This window comes from Tachysurus vachellii, chromosome 2 (assembly GCF_030014155.1).
Source record: "Tachysurus vachellii isolate PV-2020 chromosome 2, HZAU_Pvac_v1, whole genome shotgun sequence".
NCBI lineage: Eukaryota > Metazoa > Chordata > Actinopteri > Siluriformes > Bagridae > Tachysurus > Tachysurus vachellii.
The window spans coordinates 28,703,493-28,725,992 of NC_083461.1; the positions used below are offsets into that span (position 1 = coordinate 28,703,493).

At 40.5% G+C, this 22,500-nt stretch overlaps 3 protein-coding genes across 5 annotated transcripts in view; 1 reads left to right on the forward strand and 2 right to left on the reverse strand.

Annotated features, from left to right (window-relative positions):
• The window catches only part of lrba (LPS-responsive vesicle trafficking, beach and anchor containing), a 167,748-nt gene extending 163,332 nt beyond the window's left edge, over nt 1-4,416 (reverse strand). For both annotated transcript variants that reach the window (XM_060864169.1, XM_060864168.1), the window contains exons 1-2: nt 4,187-4,416; nt 3,708-3,986 (exon numbers count right to left, since the gene is read on the reverse strand). In XM_060864169.1, coding sequence (XP_060720152.1) covers nt 3,708-3,857 — 150 coding nt within the window. In that variant the 5' untranslated portion in view covers nt 3,858-3,986; nt 4,187-4,416. The remainder of the gene's footprint in view (nt 1-3,707; nt 3,987-4,186) is intronic.
• Nucleotides 4,417-8,401: 3,985 nt separating this feature from the next.
• Nucleotides 8,402-10,655, forward strand: rps3a (ribosomal protein S3A). Its single transcript, XM_060864173.1, has 6 exons — nt 8,402-8,537; nt 9,084-9,187; nt 9,472-9,659; nt 9,883-10,091; nt 10,239-10,348; nt 10,480-10,655. The coding sequence occupies exons 1-6, from the start codon at nt 8,476-8,478 to the stop codon at nt 10,605-10,607; spliced, it is 801 nt and encodes a 266-aa protein (XP_060720156.1). The 5' UTR covers nt 8,402-8,475; the 3' UTR covers nt 10,608-10,655.
• Nucleotides 10,656-11,437: 782 nt separating this feature from the next.
• Nucleotides 11,438-21,350, reverse strand: sh3d19 (SH3 domain containing 19). Of its 2 annotated transcripts, none has more exons than XM_060864174.1 (16): nt 21,260-21,350; nt 18,541-18,611; nt 17,621-18,135; nt 17,409-17,495; nt 16,572-16,657; nt 16,409-16,449; nt 16,118-16,316; nt 15,688-15,756; nt 15,182-15,334; nt 13,978-14,059; nt 13,755-13,885; nt 13,604-13,671; nt 13,197-13,417; nt 12,880-12,929; nt 12,606-12,786; nt 11,438-11,739 (listed from the first exon to the last, which is right to left on the reverse strand). In XM_060864174.1, exons 3-16 carry the CDS (start codon nt 18,093-18,095, stop codon nt 11,720-11,722), a joined length of 1,863 nt encoding a protein of 620 aa, XP_060720157.1. In that variant the 5' UTR covers nt 18,096-18,135; nt 18,541-18,611; nt 21,260-21,350; the 3' UTR covers nt 11,438-11,719. The 2 variants fall into 2 exon arrangements, with proteins under 2 accessions (XP_060720157.1, XP_060720158.1); XM_060864175.1 differs by having other exon boundaries at nt 18,541-18,608; nt 21,260-21,322.
• Between the last annotated feature and the right edge of the window lie 1,150 nt (nt 21,351-22,500).

Consider the following 22,500-nt stretch of genomic DNA (forward strand, 5'->3'; position numbering starts at 1 on the left):
CACACTCCTACCTCAAATAACTCTGAACACACTCCTAACTCTAATAACTCTGAACACTGAACACACTCCTAACTTTAATGACACTGAACACACTCCTAACTTTAATAACTCTGAACTCACTCCTAGCTCTAATAACTGTAATAACTCTGAACACACTCCTAACTCTAATAACTGTAATAACACTGAACACACTCCTAACTCTAATAACTCTGAACACTGAACACATTCCTAACTAATAACTCTAATAACACTGAACACACTCCTAACTCTAATAACTGTAATAACTCTGAACACACTCCTAACTCTAATAACTGTAATAACACTGAACACACTCCTAACTCTAATAACTCTGAACACTGAACACACTCCTAACTAATAACTCTAATAACACTGAACACACTCCTAACTCTAATAACTGTAATAACCATGAACACACTCCTAACTAATAACTCTGAACACTGAACTCACTCCTAGCTCTAATAACTGTAATAACTCTGAACACACTCCTAACTCTAATAACACTGAACACTGAACACACTCCTAACTCTATTAACTCTGAACACACTCCTAACTCTAATAACACTGAACACACTCCTAACTCTAGTAACACTGAACACTGAACACACTCCTTACTCTATTAACTCTGAACACACTCCTAACTAATAACTCTGAACACTGAACTCACTCCTAGCTCTAATAACTGTAATAACTCTGAACACACTCCTAACTCTAATAACACTGAACACTGAACACACTCCTTACTCTATTAACTCTGAACACACTCCTAACTCTAATAACACTGAACACACTCCTAACTCTAATAACTCTGAACACTGAACACACTCCTAACTCTAATAACTCTGAACATTGAACACACTCCTAACTCTAATAACACTGAACACTGAACACACTCCTAACTCTAATAACTTTGAACACTGAACACACTCCTAACTCTAATAACACTGAACACTGAACACACTCCCAACTCTAATAACACTGAACACACTCCTAACTCTAATAACACTAAACTCTGTCTGAACACTGAACATACTGTTATCTTTAAGTAACTTTGTGAACTGCTGATAAGACCTACACTGAACTACTAATCAGACCGACACTGAACTACTAATCAGACCGACACTGAACAGACCGTTACTGAACTACTGAACAGACCTGAACTACTGATTAGACCGATACTGAACTACTGATCAGACCTGAACTATTGATCAGACCAACACTGAACTACTGAACAGGCCGACACTAAACTACTGAACAGACCGACACTAAACTACTGAACAGACCGATACTGAACTACTGATCAGACCTGAACTATTGATCAGACCAACACTGAACTACTGAACAGGCCGACACTAAACTACTGAACAGACCGTCACTAAACTACTGAACAGACCGATACTGAACTACTGATCAGACCTGAACTATTGATCAGACCAACACTGGACTACTGAACAGACTGACACTGATCTACTAATCAGACCGATACTAATCTACTGAACAGACCCAAACTACTGAACAGACCGACACTGAACTACTGAACAGACCGACACTGAACTACTGATCAGACCGATACTAAACTACTGAACAGACCTGAACTACTGAACAGACCAACACTGAACTACTGATCAGACTGACACTGAAGTACTGATCAGACCGATATTAAACTATTGAACAGACCTGAACTACTGATCAGACCGACACTGAACTACGGAACAGACCGACACTGAACTACTGAACAGACCAACACTGAAGTACTGAACAGACCGATACTAAACAGACCTAAACTACCGAACAACCCCACACACAAAACTACTGGTCAGACCGACACTGAACTACCGAACATCCCGACACTGAACTACTGTTCAGACCGACAGTAAACTACTGATCAGACCGACACTGAACTATTGATCATACCGACACTGAACTACTGGTCAGACGGACACTGAACTACTGAACAGACCGACACTGAAGTACTGAACAGACCGATACTAAACAGACCTAAACTACCGAACATCCCGACACTGAACTACTGTTCAGACCGACAGTAAACTACTGTTCAGACCGACAGTAAACTACTGTTCAGACCGACAGTAAACTACTGGTCAGACCAACACTGAACTATTGATCATACCAACACTGAACTACTGGTCAGACCGACACTGAACTACTGGTCAGACTGACACTGAACTATTGATCATACCGACACTGAACTACCGAACAGACCGACACTGAAGTACTGAACAGACCGATACTAAACAGACCTAAACTACCGAACATCCTGACACTGAACTACTGTTCAGACCGACAGTAAACTACTGTTCAGACCGACAGTAAACTACTGTTCAGACCGACAGTAAACTACTGGTCAGACCAACACTGAACTATTGATCATACCAACACTGAACTACTGGTCAGACCGACACTGAACTACTGGTCAGACCGACAGTAAACTACTGATAAGACCGACACTGAACTACTGATCAGACCGACAGTAAACTACTGATCAGACCGACACTGAACTATTGATCATACCGACACTGAACTACTGATCAGACCGACAGTAAACTACTGATCAGACCGACACTGAACTATTGATCATACCGACACTGAACTACTGAACAGACCGACACTGAAGTACTGAACAGACCGATACTAAACAGACCTAAACTACCGAACATCCCGACACTGAACTACTGTTCAGACCGACAGTAAACTACTGTTCAGACCGACAGTAAACTACTGGTCAGACCAACACTGAACTATTGATCATACCGACACTGAACTACTGGTCAGACCGACACTGAACTACTGATCAGACTGACACTGAACTATTGATCATACCGACACTGAACTACTGAACAGACCGACACTGAACTACTGAACAGACCGATACTAAACAGACCTAAACTACCGAACATCCTGACACTGAACTACTGTTCAGAACGACAGTAAACTACTGTTCAGACCGACACTGAACTACTGGTCAGACCGACACTGAACTACTGGTCAGACCGACACTGAACTACTGGTCAGACCGACACTGAACTACTGGTCAGACCGACACTGAACTACTGGTCAGACCGACAGTAAACTACTGATCAGACCGACACTGAACTACTGATCAGACCGACACTGAACTACTGATCATACCGACACTGAACTACTGGTCAGACGGACACTGAACTACTGATCAGACCGACACTGAACTACTGGTCAGACGGACACTGAACTACTGGTCAGACGGACACTGAACTACTGGTCAGACCGACACTGAACTACTGGTCAGACCGACAGTAAACTACTGATCAGACCGACACTGAACTACTGATCAGACCGACAGTAAACTACTGATCAGACCGACACTGAACTATTGATCATACCGACACTGAACTACTGGTCAGACGGACACTGAACTACTGGTCAGACGGACACTGAACTACTGGTCAGACGGACACTGAACTACTGGTCAGACGGACACTGAACTACTGGTCAGACGGACACTGAACTACTGGTCAGACGGACACTGAACTGCTGAACAGACCTATAACGAACTGCTGAACAGACCGATATTGAACTACTGATCAGACCAATACTATACTAAAGAAATGCAGCAGATGCTGAAACGTCCAAACACTTTTTGGCCACACCCACTATAGGTAATAGATCCAAATCCAATTTAATCTACTCACCAGATTGAAAACCGTCTCCACAATGTCCCGGTTTGTGACTTCTCCAGCCTCGATGAGTCCCTCCAGTACGGCAAACTTCATGCGGATGCCCCTGATGGGTACGGTAGGTGCGATGCCCCCTCCACCAGGGGGCGCTTTCTCCTCCGCCATCCCAGGTGAGACACCTGTTCCTCTTCAAGGTGACTCAGGTTTAAATAATCAACACCTCGTGTGCACAGGAATAAACTCAGCGTTTTAAAGGGAAGATTTAAAAGTCAGTTTCCATCAAGTGCTGGAGTTCTGTAAAAAACAGGTGGCATTACAGGTGAGATTACAGGTGAGATTAAAGGTGAGATTACAGGTGAGATCACAGGTGTCTGTCTATAAGGAAGTCTATAAGGAGCTACAACTTACTACTGAATAATTTAAAAAAGGAAACATGAAACTAGGGAATTGTTATGAAGGTTTGTTATTTTAACAGACAGGAAACTGAGCTTCACCTCTTCTTCAGAACAGGATAATGATCTCTGTGTGTCAGATAAAAGCAGTCCGCAAACCGAAAAGGGAACAGAAATCCTTCCGCGGCTTCTACGAGTGCTCCGTGTGAGCTCGAAATTCTTCTCTGACTTTTTTTTTCTGTTTTTTTTTTCCTGTTTCAGAGCGCCATCTCTTCCTGAATCGCTCGGCTCCGGCTAGCCGCCGCCATGACAGTGTGCAAGTGGGTGAGCACTGCGCATGCGCAGTGCAGCTTTGAGTGGAGCTGTACAGGGATCAGGTGTGCTGCAGGTACACAAACCCTACTGTTACTACTGTACACACAACACACTGGACAAATATGGATAAAAGTGTACAAATAAAAATAATACACTCTTATTAAATTCTGTTTTTATTCGTATTATTGATGTAAAAAAACATAATCTGATGAAAATAATCATTCCATCATTTATTATTCAGTTATAACAGTATAATTTTAATTGTCATTTGTAATAATAGTAGTGTCAATAATAATTTATTTTATAGAAACGTTAATAAATGATTTATTATGTGTGTGTATGTATATATATATATATATATATATATATATATATATATATATATATATATATATATATATATATATATATGATTATAAAATAATAAAAAATAAAATAAATGATTTATTGTTTGTGTGTGTGTGTGTGTATATATATATATATATATATATATATATATATATATATATATATATATATATACACACACACACACACACACACACAAACAATAAATCATTTATTTTTATTATGAGCTGCATCGTATTTGGACATAATACATGTTAAATAAATAATGAAATAAATAGTAGTCTTAATAATAATTTATTTTATAGAAATGTTGTTAATAAATGATTTATTGTGTGTATATATATATATTGTAATGTATATTCTAAAATATGAATATATTAAAATATATTAAATGTAAATGTGATGTGAATATATAAATATTTTTTGTATTTTGAAAATTATTGTTTTTATTCTTGCTAGGAGTTCAAAATAAGTTCTTAAAATAAGTAATTTTATTTTTTTTCATTGGTAGTAGTCATTTATTATTACAATATTAATATATTATTTATTATGCTATTCCCTGTTGTTATTTTTTGAAAAGTACAAACAAAATAAAAGGTTTGTTTAAATGTAACACTAAATAAATAGTTATAAATAATGTAGAAAGTACAAAACTCTAGAAATAAAGGTTTTCTCAGAGGCAGCTCTATAATCACTGAATAAACAAACAGATCATCAACACAGGCTCTCAGGTCAGGAGGCGTAGACAAGTCCAGCAAGTTTGCGGAGGAAATGTCTGAGTGTAATTTTTACCCGCTGCTCCTCCGGAGTCCCATGACGGGGCACGTGTGTGTCATCATACACTCCCTGAGTTAGAAGCCTCTGGGGTGGTTACCAAGGCAACAGCCCCGGAGACCTCACAAACACAAGCAAATATGTGACGACAGTTTTACAGATCAGTAACTTTCACCACAGCGGTGTTCAAAGTGCCAAACACTGCATAGATTCCAGATTAGATCCTACTCTGGAAATGACAAAGTTTTTAAAACAACTGGAAAGGGCATCATGGGGGGAACGGGACGTACAGTAGTATCACTGGTAGGTGTGCCACTGTTGATGCTCCTGTCCCTCATGTGGAAAAGTTTACCATGTACGTTGTCCTTGTTGAACACAGAACCTCCATCCCACCGTACACTACTGATCCACAACAACCAGGATAATCGGCCAGGATAATCTGGGGCACGTCGTATCCGGGGTGTTTCCCTGGGACAAGCTTCATTTCGCCACCACTCTGACAAAGCTAATAAATAAATGAACAAATGAATGAATAATTAATTTCTAACTCAAATCATTCTGCGCGCTCTATGGCACCATAGCATCCATATCAGCAGGTGACCGAATGCTGTGCCATTGTTTAACCACAGACAACATGGCTTCCATTGAAATTCGATGGTCAAATACAAATGAAAGTCTGGATCTTTCTTTCATGTATTTGCACAGCTGATGAAAAAACACACTACCTCCGTTATATCCGCTCAGTTGCCCCTTTTACTAACTCAGCCCTACTTCTATGACTATGTCAATATCTGGTGTACAGTTACCAACTGAGGCACTTTATAAAGTATTGGCACCCCTCTACTCCATCCCTCTGTGGATATAACCATGATGCTGACATGGTATTATGTGTGGTGCTGATAAGAGAGTATCAGGTATAGCAGTGTTGATGTTGATGTTGTTAGAGTTTTATGCTTGGGTTGGAAAACCAACAAAAAAATCACCAACCGGTGACGTCGACCGGTCAGACGTCCCGTGAGGACAATTAACACATCCAAAGCACGGAAAAAGATAAGGGTTATGATGTGAAGGAAGGAAAGTGTAATAAAGTTAGTGTAATAAAGTGTTTAAAACCTCAACATTAACTCTGTATCTACACCAAACCACCGTCCAAATGGTGCTCATGAAGGTCACGTTACATGGATGGATGGTGTAAATGTGTACATGAAAGTGAATTTTAAGCACACCGTCACAATTAAACCCATGCATTAATAAATCATTTCTAAACACTTTTCCTTCAGTGGTCATTTTGTCCTTCTGTTGCCTTATATGGAGTTTTGTGGCTGGAGCTTCATATAAATCAGCTTAGTTGCATTCAGAGTTATCAGAGTTGCATTGAAAACTTTCTGTGAAGCTCTTTATAAATAAAACTGAACTGAACTGATTTCTTGGATTTGACCAGCTATTCTTTATGCCCTTAATGATCCGAGTTCAGGTGTGTGTCGGAACAGGTAAACACTCAGACTCACACTCAAACACACACACTGGATTCACAAACAGTGTCTGTTAAAGGTCTGAGGAGCTCCATCAGGCAAATATGAGCAGAAATCACGAAGCAGGAGCGAGAAATAAGGAATATTATAAATATCATAAGGAATCTTAGCTTCCACTTAGAACCGTCTCTAAGCATCTGTTTTACACGGAAACTAAATCCTTTATAGTATAATATAGATAATATTTGACAAGATTCCTTTTCAAATTCTGTCCCATTCATATAATCCATGTAAATTTAATTAATATATGCTTCTTTTTAGGTCCAGTATTTAAATCTAAACTAAAATCCTGTGGTTTATTTGGGTGTCTCCTCGACCCTTCTCTCTGTGCTGCAGGTTGTAATGTGTTTATTACTTCAACACACCTGTAATCCACGTGAAGGGCGTGTTAATGACCTCAGGTGTGTTAGAGCCGGAAAAACTGGAGAGCAGGATTAAGAAACCTTGGAGTAATGAATAGGTTTAAGTCCATTACTGACTCTTAGATCCATATTATTGATAATCTGGACAGCTAATAGAGCAGAGGAATGATTCCTCTTTGCTTTGAGTTAGTAAAGATAACAAGAAGTGACTTTACATTCATGACACCCACTTGACTATAGATGAATCTCTCTCTCTCTCTCTCTCTCTTTCTCTCTCCCCCCTAGACCAACCTGTTTTCAGGCGTCGCTCCTCTGTCTTTACATAAACAAATTTGTGGGTGGTGTACTGATACGTTGTGGGAAGCAACTGTTGCAGATAGTTTGTGGTTTTATATATATATATATATATGTATATTCATTCATTCATTCATCTTCTACCGCTTATCCGAACTTCTCGGGTCACGGGCATCTCAGGCGTCATCGGGCATCAAGGCAGGATACACCCTGGACGGAGTGCCAACCCATCGCAGGGCACACACACTCTCATTCACTCACGCAATCACACACTACGGACAATTTTCCAGAGATGCCAATCAACCTACCATGCATGTCTTTGGACTGGGGGAGGAAACCGGAGTACCCGGAGGAAACCCCCGAGGCACGGGGAGAACATGCAAATTCCACACATACAAACAAACAAGTAAACAAAAACATGCTGTTCTGTAAATGTTAAATATTACATTATAATAACGTTATAATAAAATAAATGAGAAATATGAGATCTTAAAAGGATCATGGCAGCAAAAAAAAAGGTTGTTTATTATATAAATCATTATTATTATTATTATTGTTGTTGTTGTTAAAAGAATTAAAAAACGAACAGATCTGCAATTAATTATTAAATCAGCATGAATTCATATTAAAGCCCGTTTGTTGGGTCACGTGACGCCTCTTCTTCACGCTCCACAAGATCTCGCGATATTTAGCGACTTCTCTCGCGTTCTCTTTATTTCTCGCGAGAACACCTCGTTTCCTCCTCTTTTACTCCCTGCGCTCCAACATGGCAGTCGGCAAGAATAAGAGGCTGACGAAAGGCGGCAAAAAAGGGGCTAAGAAGAAGATGTAAGTAACAAATTCACCCCCTGATCTGCTTAAGATACGTTAATAAAGATTAAGGGCAGGTTTTTGGACTAAAAAGTGTGCAGATGAGTTTGATAATCGGCGGATTGTGTTATCTCAGTTCTGGCTAACTAGCTAACTGGCTAACTGCTAATTTAGTTGTTAACTTATTTTGTAAAGCTGTTGCATAAGTTGAGTTAAAACTTGCTACAAAAACCTCATTGACATCCATTTAGAGTGTAAAATAACCTTCACTGTGGATTCTGAGGTAAATAAAACCTTAAATGTCTAAATAATGACTAAGATATTAAATATTTCTGGTGTGTGTGTGTGTGTGTGTGTGTCAGTCAGTCAGTCAAATGTGTGTGTCTGTCTTAAACGTTTTGTGTGTGTCTCGTGTGTTAAAGTGCCACAGATTTATTTAATCTGATCATGATGTTCATAACTAAATGAGATGATATTGTGAAGGTACCAAAAATAAAGCCCATAACGAGCATGTTGTATGTAGAAATCTGTATAACGCTTAAGTTGTCCCCTTTTCTTTCTCAGCGTTGATCCTTTCTCCAAGAAGGACTGGTACGATGTTAAAGCCCCGGCCATGTTCAATATCCGCAACCTGGGCAAGACTCTGGTCACCAGGACTCAGGGAACCAGTGAGTGATGCTCAGACGGTTATTTGTAAACTGGTTGGTTTGGAGTTAAAATGTGACGAGTCTGCGTGTAGAACAGCTCTGTTTAATGGGGTCTAATGGCTTTAGTGTTTATGGTGTCTGCGATTTCATTGTCACGGCTGTTGAGCAAGAATGATGATGGAGTTTTTTTTCTCAAATGAATATCACTGATTTACTTTTGAAAGCTGACCTTCACACACATCTACATGCTCTCTGTACCAAGGAAGCTCCTGTCTGTTTAGTGACTTGCTGCTCTTTGTTTTTAGGGATCGCCTCCGACGGTCTGAAGGGCCGCGTGTTCGAGGTGAGCCTCGCTGATCTGCAGAACGACGAGGTCGCCTTCCGCAAGTTCAAGCTCATCACTGAAGATGTCCAGGGCAAGAACTGCCTGACCAACTTCCATGGCATGGACCTGACCCGTGACAAGATGTGCTCCATGGTCAAGAAGTGGCAGGTAGGCAGTAGGGGCAAGAAAAATCTCTTGGGTGTTTACGTTGGCACTCGTACTCGCAGAAGGTCGTTGATCTGCTGTGTTGGGTGTGTTCAGTCTTTTTCCTGGACCAACATTGTTGGCGCGTCTTTATTTAAAATAGTATTCTATTTATTTAATGTGTATGGTGTAATACTATATCTTAGTATCTGCTGTGTGTCCTTCATCGTGCCGCTTCTGTTTGCAGACAATGATCGAGGCCCATGTGGACGTGAAGACCACAGACGGCTACCTGCTGCGCCTGTTCTGTGTGGGCTTCACCAAGAAACGCTCCAATCAGATTCGCAAGACGTCGTACGCCCAGCACCAGCAGGTCCGTCAGATCCGCAAGAAGATGATGGAGATCATGACCCGTGAGGTCCAGACCAATGATCTCAAGGAGGTGGTGAACAAACTGTAAGCACTCTGTCAACCCCCCTGTGCCCCGACACATTTGTGTGTTGGATATCATCTGTGACTTAAGAATCTAGTTTTCCTGCTGTACCTGTAGTGGTGGTTTGTGTGCATTGTTTTGTGCTGATTGTGTGTGTGTGTATGTTTCAGGATCCCTGACAGCGTGGGGAAGGACATTGAGAAAGCCTGCCAGTCCATCTACCCACTGCACGACGTTTACGTCAGGAAGGTCAAGATGCTGAAGAAGCCCAAGTTTGAGCGTGAGTTTGGGTTCTGTACTTTTTCGCTTGGTGTCGTCCCAATTCACACGCTGAACTTTGTGCTTTTGTTTGGATTTGCGGTGTTCCGGTTCAAGTGGATATTTAAGTCGTCGTGTTTGTGTGTGTTTCAGTGGGGAAGCTGATGGAGATGCACGGTGAGGGTGGAAGCAGCACCTCTGCCAAACCAGCTGAGGGCGAAACCGGGGCAAAGGTGGAGAGAGCGGACGGTTATGAGCCCCCCGTCCAGGAGTCTGTCTAAAACTCTCATGCTCATAGTCATGGCCAATAAAGTTTGAAAAATCAACAAGTTTTTGTTGCTTTGTTTGTTCTTTGTCAGAATCAGAAGTACTTTGAAAGATCGATGTTTCAAAGTGTGCGCTGCTTTCACAACATAAACGTGTAAATTGTGTGAAGAGCGTTACAGTTTAATAACCATCAGTCAGAAGGTAAACTGTCACAACAGGCTTTTCGGCTGACCAATCAGCACGCTGTAGGGTCGTTGTCTCCCCTTTTGCTCCAGTGTTTTGTCCTCTTCATTAGGTCACCTTTTCCTCTCTTTTAATCACTCAGCCTTTGTTAATTTTTTGTAGTTTCTCTTGTCTGCATTTTTCCTTCTCTCACCGGACCTTGTTCATTAGTTTTTTTTGTACCTTTTTTTTTTTGTCTGAATGTCTTTAAACTGACTGGAAATCATTCTGCGTTTACAAATGTTTAAAAACACATATCTGCTGATGTTAAATTACAATCCCCTGTAAATTATCAAGCGTGCGCACACCCAGAAGGGTTCATGTTCACAGCATGCAAAAAAAAAGTTTTCTTCTCCTGAGAATATTAATATATTGCTTAAATACTGACCTGATGCTGCACTAACAACTGGGTTTATATTTAATGTGTGTAATAAGTGATTTTAACTCTAAACCATAATCAGGATGTAAAAATACAGCAATTCCTCACAAAAAAGATCCTGATTTATCTACTGAGCTTCATATTTTTCTTCACCTTCAGGAGCAGATATTTTTCTGGACTTGCAGGAACTTTCCTGTTGCTTTTCTTTTATTATTTAACTTTTTTCAGTAAAAAACAAAAGGACAAAGTGCTATATGTGTTTATTAATGAACAACTTACAAGCACCTTTTATTTTTGGGATCATAATGGCATGAGTCCTGTAAAGACCATCATGTTACTATCGATTCACAGCAGATACTTTTAAAGGAGAAAAAGGAAATCATTGATTAAGGTCACACCCCCTTTAACACAGTTCAGTTCCACCATAAGAAAGACCTAGAAATTCAGGCGTTTAAATCCGTCTTTATCCGCAGCTCAGGATGGCGTGTGAAAGTCCACATTGCTTGTGTTTGTTTGCTGCTTTGTTTACCGATGTGAGTCTCCACCTTGACAGGAAACAAAGCAGCGTCAGTCGAGCAGTGTTCAGTTCGTCTGAAGAACTGTGATGTAACGTGGATCATTAAGAGTTTAATGGTGTGAAGATGTTCATGAGGAGATGATGATCATGTGGATCAGGACAAACAGATTGGTGTATACGATACCTTTAAAATTTGTGGCTAAAAGTAGGACTTTTTTGGGAAGAAATATCAAACGTCTACTATCTGTTATTCCCACACTTCACTTTCTGTCTCTCTCTTTCCATCTACAGTGTCTGTCTATCTGTCTGTCTCTGTCCAGCTATAGTGTCTGTATTTCTGTCAACCTACACTGTATATCTTCCTGTCTATCCATTTATCTGCACTAGTCTGTCTCTCAGACTATCCGAGGTGTCTGTCTTTCTGTCTGTCTTCCCTGTCTCTTTTCATCAATTTATATTTTCTGTCTGTCTCTGCTATCTACAGGGTCTTTTTCTTTCTGTCTCTTCATATATCTACAGTGTCTGTCTGTCTGTCTGTCTCTCACTCTATCTGTCTTTGCATCTGTATGTCTCACTTCATCTATTTATAGTTTCTGTCTGTCTCCCCATCTATCTACAGTATCCATCTGTCTCTCTGTCTGTCTCTCCTATCTAAAGTGTATACCTTTCTGTCTGCCTCTCCACCTGTCTGTCTTTTATCTTTCATCTATTAGTAGTTTCTGTCAGTCTCTCCATCCTTCTGTCTATATAGATATATGACTATGTCTATGACTATGTCTGACTATGTTCCTCAGTATTTTCTCCCAGACTGCACTTCCTCTTGTACACCAGCAGATGGTAGGAGTGAGTGAAATGTTGTGTAGTCATGCTCTGGGTGTGTGGTTTAGTGTGTACCTGTGTGTGTCTGTGTGAATGATATAGGGAATAATCCCTCTCTGCCATTCAGTCTTCCGTGACTCCATTCCTCATCGATGTGTTCTATCACTTCGATCACGTCACCTCTGAGGAATGGTAGATCACCACTCGACTCTGCGGTGAAGTCATACAGGGCCTTGACCCGCTCCACGACACATGGCTATGCACACAAACACGAACAACCATGTGAGTTTTTAAAAAATAAATAAAAGAAATAAGTAAGAAATAAAAATAAAAGAAATCTAATACACACCTGATTCTGTGTTGAAGCAGCAGCTTGCATGTGGTTTGCTGCAGCTATTCCTAAAAAGATCAATTTAATTCTTTTAAAAAATGTATTTATAATTGAATAATTTATGCATAATCTGATACAGTAAGTCTTTGCATGTTATACAGAACTGCCGTTGTTATAGAAACATTGAGGTATTGATGTATGAAAGCCCGTGATTTGTAGCTGCACTAATATCTATCAGATCTACTGTTCTACACTTTCTAACCAATCAGAAGCCAGAAAAGATTAGCGCTGTGGTAGAAATGATAATGATGGAGAACTGGATGAAAGTGTTGTACCAGGCAGAGGAACCCTGGTCTGGTTCTTTGCAATTGAAGGTGGAAGATCCTCCATCACTTCCACAAAGTTGAGAGGGAAAATTCCAACATGGCCGCCGATTTTGCCTTTAGCCCAGTCATCCCCCATGTACTCCAGGAGTTGGATCACTTGGCCTTCAGTGAACGAGAGCTCGTCGCTGTTCTCACTCTCGAAGTCAAACCTCGCAACACACCGTGGGCCACTACACACACACACACACAGAGCATCACTGAGGTCCAGTTCAAAGATGTTCAGCTTCTAGATGTCACACTGAAGCAAGCCGTCGCTTTATAAATTACAACTTTAAAGAAAAATGTTTTCTACCACTTAAAATATGGAGCAGAGTCACATGACCATTCACAAGAAAAGGAAGAAACAGAGGTCTTACCTGACTTTCAGAGGCGTAGCAGGCACAGATGCAGGTGCAGGTTTATATGCAGCTGCAGGCTGTCTGGACTGTTTAGCAACAGAGATTGTTAAGCATTAGCGTTTTATTGTCCCCGATCTTTCCCAGCATGCACATCTGCCTCAACTCTTACCAGGATTTTTACATAGTTGGTTGGGAAGAAGCCTGTGATCCCTCTGGAGGATCCCAAATACCACTCATTGTCTATCTGCTCGACGTTATTAATGATATCTCCAGCCTTCAGGCCAAGTTCTCCTGGACCCTCTGAGTGAAATGAGACACTGCAGCGTTCAGTGATGAAGAACACGATGAGGAAGATTCAGAACACAAAGAAATCATCTGCATGTGAGATTCACCTGGAGCGAAGTCATAAAGTGCTTGAACCTGCAGAGTGCTGTTTTCTGCTGAGCTGCTGAACGGATGACGTGAAGTGTTCTCCTGCAGAGAAAAGTGCACTCTTCACTCACATTAAACACTTTCTGAAGTGTATCTCTATCCATCTGTCTTTCTCTCTGTCTCTCTTTCTAGTGTATCTCTATCTATCTGTCTTTATCTCTGTCTCTCTCTCTCTGAAGTGTATCTCTATCCATCTGTCTTTCTCTCTGTCTCTCTTTATAGTGTATCTCTATCTATCTGTCTTTCTCTCTGTCTCTCTCTCTCTGAAGTGTATCTCTATCCATCTGTCTTTCTCTCTGTCTCTCTTTCTAGTGTATCTCTATCTATCTGTCTTTCTCTCTGTCTCTCTCTCTCTGAAGTGTATCTCTATCCATCTGTCTTTCTGTCTCTCTTTCTAGTGTATCTCTATCTATCTGTCTTTATCTCTGTCTCTCTCTCTCTGAAGTGTATCTCTATCCATCTGTCTTTCTCTCTGTCTCTTTTTCTAGTGTATTTCAATCTATCTGTCTTTATCTCTGTCTCTCTCTCTCTGAAGTGTATCTCTATCCATCTGTCTTTCTCTCTGTCTCTGTTTCTAGTGTATCTCTATCCATCTGTGTTTCTCTCTGTCTCTCTCTCTGAAGTGTATCTCTATCCATCTGTCTTTCTGTCTCTCTCTCTAGTGTATCTCTATTCATCTGTCTTTCTCTCTGTCTCTCTCTCTGAAGTGTATCTCTATCCATCTGTCTTTCTCTCTGTCTCTCTCTCTAGCGTATCTCTATCCATCTGTCTTTCTCTCTGTCTCGCTTTCTAGTGTATCTCTATCCATCTGTCTTTCTCTCTGTCTCTCTCTCTGAAGTGTATCTCTATCCATCTGTCTTTCTCTCTGTCTCTCTCTCTAGTGTATCTCTATTCATCTGTCTTTCTCTCTGTCTCTCTCTCTGAATGGTATCTCTATCCATCTGTCTTTCTCTCTGTCTCTCTCTCTAGCGTATCTCTATCCATCTGTCTTTCTCTCTGTCTCGCTTTCTAGTGTATCTCTATCCATCTGTCTTTCTCTCTGTCTCTCTCTCTAGTGTATCTCTATCCACCTGTCTTTCTCTCCGTCTCTCTCTCTCTGAAGAGAATCTCTGATGGACAGAGACACTGATATGAATGCGGTGATGTATTCAGAACGTCGGTTACCTGTGGCACTGGACTGGAGTCATGATACGAGTAGCTGGATAGTGGTGTGATGATCTTCATGTAGGACTTTTGCACTGTTCCTTTTGCATCTCCTACCTGGCATTCAAAAGTCTCTCTGTCTGTTTGGTTTAGCAGAACCAGCACTTCGTTTTTCTACAGACAAAAAGAAGAAAAGAGAAAGGTAGACAGAGAGAAAGAGAGAGAGAGAGACAAAGAGAAAGAGGTCATAATGCTCATAATGCTGCTGTTTATAACCTATTTCTTGTTTTAAAGGTGGCCATCTTGGATTCCTTCCGCTAAGCTCTGCCTCCTGTAGGTTAATAATGGAGCATTATTTTACATGCTGTGTATAAAAATGAGTCTACAGATGTGCCTGATGTTACTACCATCATATTAATGGAAATGATACTTTTAGAGACTTCCACAGATTTGGAATATGGTATAACTGGCACACGGTGTACAAAACATTTGTCCTTTTAACAATGGAGTTGTTTCTCTGGTTGTACCTGAAAAGAGAGCTCTCTGGTGTGCATGCCGTTGTAGTCATAATCGGCGATGGCGTGTGGGATTTCCAGCTATATTAACACACCGATGGGAAAAAAGAAAACAGCAAACAACAAGGGATGAGCTTTCGGGAACGAGAGCAACACACAGGACTTGAGCTTGGCTTAGAGTACAATAGTTTAAATTATATACTCAACACTCCACCCTCAGGAGCATGCTCTTAAAGGAAAATAATCATAGACTCATACTTTTTTATCTGTTTATACTTACGTCTATTCGTTCACGTATAACAGAACGAGTCATGGTTACGTTATGCCTACGAAGGAACTGTTGCTATAGAAACAAGCTCTATCATATAAACCTGTGACTGCTTCTGTTATAGAAAACATTCTGGCCAATCAGATTGAAGGAGAGACATCTTTTGTTTCTCACCGTGTATTTGTTGTAGAGGTTATGTCCAGGGTTAGGTCTCGGAGGAAGCACAGGCGATTTCTTCGACGGATTCCTCCTCAGTTTGTTGGACTGAAGTGTGGAGTTACGCTGGATGCTGTCTCTCCGTGGAGGAGGAGGACGTCCCGGGGCGGGTTTAGCAGGAGGGGGGCGACGTGACAGCACTTTACCACCACTGGGGCTGATACACACGGAGAACATGTTTATTTACTCCACACATACAATGAGTGACTCAGAAAAAAGAAAAGGATTCTGGTTCAATTCTGTACCCACCGTGGAGGCAGAACCAAATTACACGCACTACTGAAGGATCCCTGAATCAGACACAACCAAAGAAACGCTCAGGTTAATCCACGAGAAGCCGCACTGGAAGCTGATATACTGATACTGTATATATCCAGGATATTTACACTGGGACAGAGAGAGCAAGTGGTACCTTGTGTCTGAGGGAAGGTGCAGCGCCTTCTATAGCTCTTTGTACAGGAAGTGAAGGAGGAAATAAATCAGACATTTCCTGTCCCTCTGAGAAACAAATGACCAAAGTAACACATTAGTTTCTAATAGTGACATTAATTACACTATATTTACTCTAAAGTTACAATAAGGATTAAACAATAAGCAAGTTAGCTAACATAATATAAGTAACCTTAAGATGCTGGCTAAAAGTGTAACACCATTTTATTCTCACTTCTAAAGGTACTAATAGTACTAAAGGTATCAACCATATGAAAGGTACCAAAGGTGCCAACTAAAAATACTGTTCAAAATACAAACCATAATATTAAAGATACCAATAATACTGAAGGTACCAAAGGTACCAAGAGTACCGAAGGTACCAAGAGTGTCAAGGGTTTCAAATATATGAAAGGTACTGAGTACTAACAGTGATACTAAAAGTGATAAAGGTACCAAGAGTTCCAATGGTACGGTACAAAGAGTACAGATGGTGCCAAAAGTACTTAAGATACTAAGAGAACCAACAGTGCCAAGGCGTACCAGTGATACCAATAGTACTTATGGTACCAAGACTACAAAAGGTGTTAATTGTAGTAAGAGTACTAAAAGAGTATGAACAATACCAAGAGTGCTACAGGTACCAAGATTACCCATGGTACCAAGTGTACTGGTCATACCAAGAGTACTTGTGGTGTGTAAAAAGTACTAAAAGGTACTAAGAGAATTACCACTGTTATTACCAGAGTATTACCAAGGTACTAATAATACGAACAGTGCTAAAGGTACCAACGGTGCTAACAGTAGTAAAGGTACTAACGTTTGCTGGGAACTCTGATAATGGTGGGTTTCCGACTCACTGCGTCGGTAACAGTGGCACTGCGGCTCAGGTTTGAGAGAGCGAAAGCTGTGGAGAGGGAAGGAGAGTCCAGTTAAACACCTCACACTTCATTACTGCTTCTACTCTACTGGCCTTTCTTTCTTTCTTTTTTCTTTCTTTCTGTTTCAGTACAGGTTGAACAGGTGACTTACTAGCAGGATCCTCCACATAGTCGTTTTCTCTGGTGCTGCAGTGGCTGTTATATGGTGGACGTGTCGAGATTGGAGGAGGGCTGAAGGCAGCTTCCTGGTCCTGGGAGTTTACAGCTGTGGATCTGCGCAGTGAGGGTCGAGATGGGAACTGAGGAGGAGGTTTAATCAGCGGCCGGGAGTTTAGCGAGAGTTGTCTTGGCAGCTGAGGTCTGGGGATTACAGCTGGAGGAACTGAAATGTTCTCTGTACTAATAACCTGGTCATAAAGACCATCTGGAAACATCTGTGTGTTTGATTCTTCTTCTGTGGTGCTGCTGACCGAAGCTCCCTGAGACACAGACGGTTTTGGGGCCACGGCTGGCCGTGTGGCGATGCGGGGTCGTGGTGCCGGGATGCTGCGCTCCTGCGTGTTTGTCTGTTTCTCAAAATCCTGGATCTTAGAGCGGATGTTGCGCTCGCTGTGAAGGGAGGCCATGTTCTCAATCAGGTCCTCTTCGTTCTTAAAAGTCTAGTAACTAAAGAAAAAAAAAATATTATATAAAAAGAAATATTTCCCTGATGATGCTGGTGGTACATTTTCTTTCAAGGTCACAAGGTTCAGACTTTCAGCAGAATATCTAGGGTTTGAACTTTGACTGAAAACCGAGACCAGGACTGATGGTGATTAGTCGCTGGTCATTAATTATCTGTGCTGGCTGATCAGTCAGATCAGTAATGTAAGTCTAAAAAGAGTGTGTTAATAATTAACAAGTTTCCTGGTGCTATAGTCATTCATTCAACATTAAATCTAGCTATACACTGAACGCTAAAACATTTCTAGCACCGCAATAAAGGAAAAATAATCTTTCACATAACATATAGCAGGTTATGGTGTATTACAGTATAATAACAACATATTTACACATTTGGTTTCACACTACCTGCTCTGATTAAGAAACTTCTCCATCACGGAGCATTGACGCAGAAGCCGGATGAGACGGCAATCATCCTGCTGATTAAAAACAAATAGTATATATTATAAATGATTGTGTAGAAAGTTAGTAAGGGTTGAGAATCACAAATAGTGATAGCGTTGTATATGAGTGTGAATAGCAGACATCATGGGCATACTTTCATAAACACACACACATTCTCTCTCAATCTCTCTCTCACACACACACTGAGGAATTCAAAGGAATGACAAACAGCAGGTTAATAATCACACAGTCCTGGATGTACACACTACAAGCTCTACACTATCATTTAGCTGATTAAAACATTAAAATGTTTTTAATCAAAATTTATTTTCAATGCATTCAGTTTAATTTAGTTTTTAAATCAATCCCCCAAGAAGGTAGGGTTTTGTTTTAAGCTAGTAATGAGAAAGGAGAACGAGATCATTTGGAAAATGCTGAGTGTGAACGCTTTAAAGAGTGTGTGTTTGAGAGAGAGAGAGAGAGAGAGAGGGGGCGTGTGTGTGTGTGAGAGAGAGTGTGTGTATGTGTGTGAGTGAGTGAGAGAGAGACAGACAGAGAGAGAGAGAGCACACGCAAGAGAGAGAGTGAGTCAGGGAGAGAGAGAGACTGAGAGACAGAGAGAGAGAGTGAGACAGAGAGAGAAAGAGAGAGAGTAAGACAGGGAGAGAGAGAGAGAGAGTTTTGATCTTATATGTTATTTTGTGTTTTCAGCATTTATATCATTACAATAAAATACTAGAAATAAATGAATGCTTCAGTTTTTTCTGCATGTGTGTGTTTACTGTATAAGCCGTGATGTCAGTTTCCTTTTGTTGGGCTTAATTTTGAGATTGTGTTATAGCAAACAAAAAGAAAGTGAAGGTTTGGATAATCTGCATAACAATTTGTGTTTTAAATGATATATTTCAAAGATATGTGAAAGAACAAATGAAAAGTGAAGTTGTTTATTTCCACTTGAGGATTTTCAGTATTAAAAATGCGTGTGCATCACGGTGACTTCATGTATCACTCAATCGCACCTCAATTTTTAGTCCATTTGGATAAACTTTGTTCTTCGGATTAAGTTGTTTATGTGCAACAAAAGACTCACAACATCGATCCTAGCTTTAACTACATACCAACAAACCTGTTAGTGCTGTCATCGTGTCTAACACGTCTAACATGTCTCACAGAGAATAAATGACATTTATTCTTTATTCTAATGCAAATATATAACATGATTTTAATTTGTTTTCCTTTCTTGTTTTCTTTCCTCCTTTTATTCCTTCTTACTTAAAGCAGCAAACCACTGAGTATTGATGTATAATGAATATAAAGCAAGGACTCCGAGCAAGGACTCGGAATGTCTCGTGTTACAGACAATCTGAAGACACAGGAACCATCGAAACGTGACAAACGTATAGAGAACGTCAACATTTCACTCAGATGTGTTGATAAATCACTAAAAAAAGGTAAAGCACGGCTACAAACGTGCTGTAATTGCACTTAGCGTTGACTTCTCTGGGTGCCGCCATTTTGAGAGAACCATCATGTTTGTAAACTTCTGCTTTACAAACACTGTAAAGAAATAACTGTTTATGAGGAACGTGTTAGTAAACAAGGAGATTACACAGGAGATTAAATCCCTGCTGTCAATTCTGTGTGAATGGCGACAAGTAAACCACGAGACACACACGTTCTTCTCAGGACAGAGAAGATAAGATAAGTACACCATAACTTTCAAAGAGGATCGAACCATTTCGACAGAGAGAGGGGGAGGTCTGGTCTGTACCATGACTTGGAATTTTTTTTATCTTACTAAGACATATGAATCACAGTTTATATGAATTGGATCATTCATGACGCAACAATTGCTACTAATTTACAGCTGATATAACACTCACACACACAGACACTATGAATGGAGTCTTTGTCTATTGATAAATTGAATGCAGACAAATTTCCCACACAAATGTAGACAACAAACAATCTTCCTCAACACGCGTGCTGTTTTGTGTGGATTCTACTCCGTGTGACTCCTATATAACGTTCTAAATGATAAATGTCTTCACAGTATAGCTTGAAATCTCTTGTTAAGTTTGGTGCAGTTCTTCCACCCAGTTACACACCTGATGAGCCTTACTTGTTGTTATAGACACTCCTTAGTCCCTGCTTTCCTAAACCTTATTCCTATGGTAGTGTATCTGATAAATTTCCTATGTCAGTGTGGGTTTCCTCTGAGTTCTCCAGTTTCCATCTGGTGGATTAGCTACTGTAGAATTAATTGCCCTGAGGTGTAAATTTGTTTGTTTGTTTGTGTGTGTGATGGCCTGCGACAGACTAGCGTCCCATCCAGAGGTGTATTCACAAGCAATATTCCCATCTCATGGCCCAGCATTCCCGGGTATTCCAGAATTCCAGGATAAATCCGTTCCTGAAGCTGCATATAGCTTGTTTGTGTTATTTGAAGCACAAATCTGAATGATGAGCCATAGACATAATTTCAAGTGGTATAGAGTACCATTACGTCTTTTGATGTTTTTTGACTTGATTGTCTCTTTAACACACCTGTCAATAGATTTCCTTTGCTGTTCTCTAAGCAGTGAAGCTTTATGTAAATGTTACGAAATATAAATTCCCAATATGGAAGTAAATACACACAGATAAAATATTTTTATCAAAAGCAAATCAATGATAATCCTACCTGATATGACTCCGAAAACCAGAGGCTTCAGTACTGATATTCCCCCAGTGTGTGTGTGTGTGTGTGCTGGATAGTAATTCCGGAGTGTGTGGCCTTGTTTTGATCTGCTGGAATGCTGCTGATCAGGAAATACAGCTCACACACCTCACAGCCTGCATTTAGTTACTAAAGCTAATGGCATGCAGTGTGATAATACTGTAAATATGTGTTTATAGAAGTCAGTGCTTTTTGACTGGTTCTGGGAGATGCTTTCCTCATATTGTGTGTAAGGTGAACACACCTGCATTTCGAGTTTTGCCAGAGCAGCAAGTGGAAGGAAAAAATGACATTCAACAGATTAAACTGTGATTAAAGGACAAATGTGGGGTTTTAAGTGTGAAAGTGTTGGTCTGGAGAGAGTGATTATGGGGCAAAGACAAAGACATAAAAAAACCCACAAATCTAGGAACGTCAAGTGGACACACAACCACTCAGACACACACATACACACACGAAGAGAGAGAGAGAGAGAGAGAGAGAGAGAGAGAGAGAGAGAGATACTATATCTTTGTGGAGACTAACACGATGAAAATATCTGATCTTCAGCTCTTTAGTTCAATTCAACTCCTCTTGGAGTCTTCAGTCTCCAAAGGCATAGTAAGGTGTGTGTGTGAGTGTCTGTGTGTGTACAGTATGTGTGTGTGTGTGAGTGTGTGTGTGTTTGTGTGTGTGAGAGACTCAGCTAAATGCTAAATGTCAGGATTAAATAATTTAGCATGTTAATAAATTCTATTCATACATGAAACTGAATAAGAATTTTCTTTTCAGTTACACACATTTTAATAAAACTAAACAATGCCATGATGTGTGTATGTGTGTTTCTGTTGGTTCCTGCGCTGTACATGTGTGTTTATTAAATCGTTATTACATTTATTGCTGTTGTATTTATTCATTCGTTTTCTACCGCTTATCCGAACACGGGGAGCCTGTGCGTCATTGGGCATCAAGGCAGGATACACCCTTGACGGAGTGCCAATCCATCGCAGGGCACACACACACTCTCATTCACTCACGCACTCACACACTACGGACAATTCTTTTTTCCAGAGATGCCAATCAACCTACCATGCATGTCTTTGGACCGGGGGAGGAAGAACACGCACGGGGAGAACATGCAAACTCCACACACACAAGGCGGAGGCGGGAATCAAACCCCCAACCCTGGAGGTGTGAGGCGAACGTGCTAACCACTAAGGCACCGT